General features: G+C 35.0%; 1 protein-coding gene across 1 annotated transcript; it reads right to left on the reverse strand.

Annotated features, from left to right (window-relative positions):
- Positions 1-454: 454 nt before the first annotated feature.
- LOC141427052 (uncharacterized) lies at positions 455-4,341 on the reverse strand. The gene is made up of 8 exons (XM_074086284.1): positions 4,194-4,341; positions 3,278-3,532; positions 2,191-2,459; positions 1,792-1,978; positions 1,616-1,715; positions 1,216-1,320; positions 704-859; positions 455-531 (listed from the first exon to the last, which is right to left on the reverse strand). The coding sequence occupies exons 1-8, from the start codon at positions 4,337-4,339 to the stop codon at positions 478-480; spliced, it is 1,272 nt and encodes a 423-aa protein (XP_073942385.1). The 5' UTR covers positions 4,340-4,341; the 3' UTR covers positions 455-477.
- Positions 4,342-4,895: the final 554 nt, after the last annotated feature.

Raw genomic sequence — 4,895 nt, forward strand, 5'->3', positions numbered from 1 at the left:
TATTCAATATCAGATCGTGCGACGGCGAGCAAATAGAGCGATTCAAGTGAGAATTATTATTGGATAAAGCTCTTCTCTTTCCTCCTTGTCTATTTTCAATGTTCAGTGGACCGTAATAATTTACGTGTTATATTCGACGTTCGTTGCCAAAGTGGCTTCGTTATTATAATCATATCATGATTTAGATTCTTTATTACCCCTATTCTTTTATACTTAAATAATTTTAAAGATGCTACAAAACATAAATTAAGACATTTTAATTTTCGACATAGCTTCTGGAAATTAAAATAAAATAACATTGGTAGGTTCAAATTTTATGACATTAATTGTGGTTTAATTACGAGTAAATTATCGTTGATGAAGAAAATTTACGATTCGCAAAAATTTAACCAAAAAAGAAAAATTTTAGCCAAACCAATCATTGGTTTTCATCTTCTCCATTCCGCCGTGAGTAAAAATAAGCATTAATTACTATGTCTAAATATTAGTTTGTCGCAGCATATTGAATAATGAATAAGCCGATGTCATTTTCTGCAACAAATACAAAACATTATTGATGTTTATTGAACTGAATAATTACTTTGCTCACCCGCGAGCTTAAGGTTCATTGATATACATGGACCTCCGCAAAGTAACGCCTTATTCTATAAATTATTACTGATGTTTATTGAAAAATATTTTTCCTAGATTTTGATCAACTTACGCCAGAAAATGTTTGAATTGATATCTCTTCAAAGCCTGGAGCTTGGAGCGGGAGCGGGCGCAACGATCGTTGCATGATAAGCACAAAATAAGGACGTATTTCAGGACCAACGTTCCAAAATGCAGTGTCCCAGCAAGCATCGCAGATTGATTTCACCTGTAAAAACGTTTATGTTAAAGGAAAACATTTAGTTTTTTAGCAGCATGCTTGGTATTAACTATCTCACGACGGTCACCGCCCTGGATGGCTTACTGCGCGAGTGGTAACTTGGGCAGGAAGATACAATCGTCAAGAAGAGAGGCATTTACGACGCAGCGGAATACAAAATACAGGATAAGAAAAAAAATCGGCAAAATGGCTGTAGGTACTCATAAACTTAAACAGGTAGTCAGTTTGAGCTTTTTTTTTACTTTTGTGACGTAGTATTTTTGCCTCTGACTGTAAGGAAGTCTTGGTGAGCGTGCTTAACTCACACTTGGCTATTTTTTGTTAACTCTAGCTTATCATCTTACCTTTATGGCAAGAAATGTGCACAAATAACTCGGTATGAAGACTAGAGTGGCCGTAGCAATACCCAGCAATAAGGGTATAGCGTTAAACTCTCCCTCGTCTAATTTCTGAAAAGAAAATGAAATATTAATCAACTGTACCGCGTCCAGAATATTTTCAGAGTCCGTGAAAGTTAGAGCTTTTTAGAAGCAATATAGCCTTGAAAAGCGTGACAAGAAAGTAAATTAATCCGTCCAAATCCCTACCGTTGACTTGTCAAACCTCTAACAAATCTTATCATGGCTCCATTAGACTATCTCAGTAAAGTTTCCAAGGAAGTTAAATGTTTTCGGCACTCTTAATTGTTTAAACTTTTAAACTGTAAAATGGCGGAAGATTTTTAACAAGTTTAGATAAATTTACCTCGGCGGTACAGTAAGCTGTCAAGCAGACCACAGGGCCACAAAGTTTTTGCTCGTACATTAATAATTTCTTATAAACTCCTGCATAAGCCTCCAGCAAACTGTAAAATTTATTACATTTAAGTTAAAAGTGTTTTTTTTTGTTTCAATAAACAAAATAAAGAAAAAAGTCCTCACGTGTACATGGCGAGATGTTGTGACACTATTGCTTTCATTCGATATTTAATTAGATTAGTATTGTGTGCTCTCGCTTCGTCGGTCATAGCAGATTCAACATCTCGTAAAAGATCTTGGATAGCCCATATTACTAAATCGGCTTTTGTTGCTATATGATTTACCCATACAACTTGAGTTTGGATCATAACTGTAAGTCAGAGTATTTAAAAAAAGTTGTGAAAAAAATGAAAGCATAACAATCTAGATAGTGCAAGAATTATCTAGTTACTACAATCATCATCAGGCCTACGCATCTGTTCCAGACGAATTTTGGCGTGTTGCCTATGCACAACGTCTTTGGTGGCTAACTAGACCGATGCGAGATATATTATATAGATATATACTACAATATATACTTACATACATAATTATACGCATAACTTGCTAAAGCAAAAATTGAGAAAGTAAAAAGAATCTCATATACAGGTGTTTTTTGAGAATCGAGGTCTCCACACCAGAAAGGAAACAGCAGGGGCCTTGTACTTCCATCACCGGGCGTGCGAGTCATCAGGTACTGGAGAAGAGCTATGATTGAAAAGACGATCATGCCTCCGGCTATAAGCATTGTGAATATCATGACCCACAAACTAGCTTTCCATGTCATAAGCTGATTCTTGAAAAATCTGTGCCTGTAATATTAGTATCAATGTACAATACAATACAATACAATTACTCTTTATTGTACACCAGAAATAGTAAGCGATACAGAAAACAGGTACACAAAGAAAATTACATTATTATTATTATTTTCAATGCATCTGAAATACAATGAATTTAGAGTCCATATTATATTAACTACTCGATTTCATTTAACGCACAGAGACCGCGCATTTAATAGTAGATTATTGTCGTGGCCTGGAAGTAGGCAATTGCTGGCTGAGTATGAGTATTAAACGGACGAGCTTGCGAGTCCGTTTAACTAATACGAAGCCAGCAATTGCTATTCCAGCCGAGACTAATATAAAGCTTTTCTCAAAAATGGTGAATAATTCTGAAATAGAATAAACTATTCTCAAAATATATTGTAAAATTTAATTTATTCCAATATTTTTCTTATGCTTTCCCGCCTTTTTCATTAAAAATAAACTGCAGGAGTATTTTTCCACCGAAAACACACAAGCTATTTCAGACCCAATAGAAAAGTCCGGAGTTCCAACAAAATATCTGATACCCGCCATTAGAATTGGCTGTATACGACTTGTGCCAACATTTCCATGGCCTTTTTAACTTTAAAAAAAAAGTGACTGATTGCAGGCGCGCTAATTCATTATTGTCGAGCTAGCGCGCATGCAATCTTTTTAACTTTTTAATTTTTCGCTGACCATAACTATGCACTTCACCTTCTGATATGTAAAGAATAATGTCAACTTTTACGGACATTTTTGAGAAAATCAATTTTTATGCAGCTAGAGCTGGGCTAAAAATGTTATAAGTACGAGTATTTAACCTGTATTTTCTTCCTTCTGAAGTTGAACACACGTATCGAAAATCTTCTCGAAGGATATGTAGAAAACAGTGATACTGAGGCTTGTTGAGTTGCGTGCACGAAAGGATCAGGAGTTTGTATATCAGCACAATACTGTACACCAGACCCTCAGTTATAACTGGTATATCCAATGTGGTGGCACCATGGGCTGCTGCTGTGGCCTCGATGATGGCACAGAGTGATCCGACTATTACCATTGTAGGTAAAGCGACGTATCTGAAGTAAATTAAGAAACAAAGTGCTTTGCTTCATCATGTACACGCGAGCATCATGTACGAGCTGTCGGTAGGCCTCCAACAAGATGGAGCGACGACTTGGTTAAGATCGCGGGATCGCGGTGGATGCGGAAAGCACAAGACCGGTCTGAGTGGAGAGCCTTTGGGGAGGCCTATGTCCAGCAGTGGACGTCTTTCGGCTTTACTTAAGAACTATATAACTTAATTTGCTATTTTACACAATTTAATATAAACAGTTAGGTGTGAGATTTAAGAGAAAAAAAAGTGTTTACGTACGAGTATCTACACAAGTAGGTAAATCTCACGACAAGCTCTTATAATTATTATCATGTGAATTGCGTACTATGGATTTGGTTTACCTACAAAGCACCACTACTTTAAAAAAAAAATCGTATTTAAAGCAATATGTCAACAAAATTGAAGTTCACTCAGAAAAAATATCTATTTTGAGGTACGAGTTTTTTTTTAAGTAGTGACGATAGAGTTTACTTTCTTCATTTTAGAGCGTAGTCGAACTTAATGCTTGTTATTAAAAATGTTTTTGTACTTTTAAATTATTAAACTTAGGTTAATGTTGGACGGCAGTCAGTGGAACATAAATTATCCAATAAAACCATGAACATATTTATTTAAATACTTACGTCCATCTTGGTATTGGTTCATCGTCCAGCACTTGAAATGCTTTTACAAAAAAGTAAAAAGTTGAATGGTATTTGTATGGATCAATTTGGCCTGCGTCACAGACGAAATTCTCCTTATTATAGATTTTGTTAAGTTTCTTGATCATGTCGATGGCTACCGAATATCACGTACCGAATGAAAGCAGGTCTGTCTGTAAGAACATGAAGACTTATTCCATAAATGCTCTGAAGAGCATACTTATAAAATGATAGAAATATTGATAGGAACGTATTTTTAATGTACTTCATACTAAAGTACAGTCGCTTATCGTAATTTTTTTAGTTTACATTTCGGACCAAAGAAAAACACTACGAATCTTAAATTAGGAAGTGCAGGAAGGAAGAATGAAAATTCTTTTCGCGTGTTATAAATTTATTCAACTTGGTGGAAATCGACTTGTTAGATACCTACTGCTAAATTGTTTTTTTTTTAAATACCTACCTACTTTTAATTTATATTTGGGTTGCGGATTTTACAAGAAATGTGCAGACGACAAACAATTAAGTACATTTATTTTGTCCGATTTGAAAGAGTTTCTTGAAAAAATGTGACTACACTTAATTACCCAGAAGGAAATAGGGGCCACGCAGTTTCATCGGTAAAGCGAAAATAATAGTAAATATAATTATTTTTGACTTTCAATTCAATATATATTCAGATAA

Source organism: Choristoneura fumiferana, chromosome 4 (genome assembly GCF_025370935.1).
Source record: "Choristoneura fumiferana chromosome 4, NRCan_CFum_1, whole genome shotgun sequence".
Taxonomy (NCBI): domain Eukaryota; kingdom Metazoa; phylum Arthropoda; class Insecta; order Lepidoptera; family Tortricidae; genus Choristoneura; species Choristoneura fumiferana.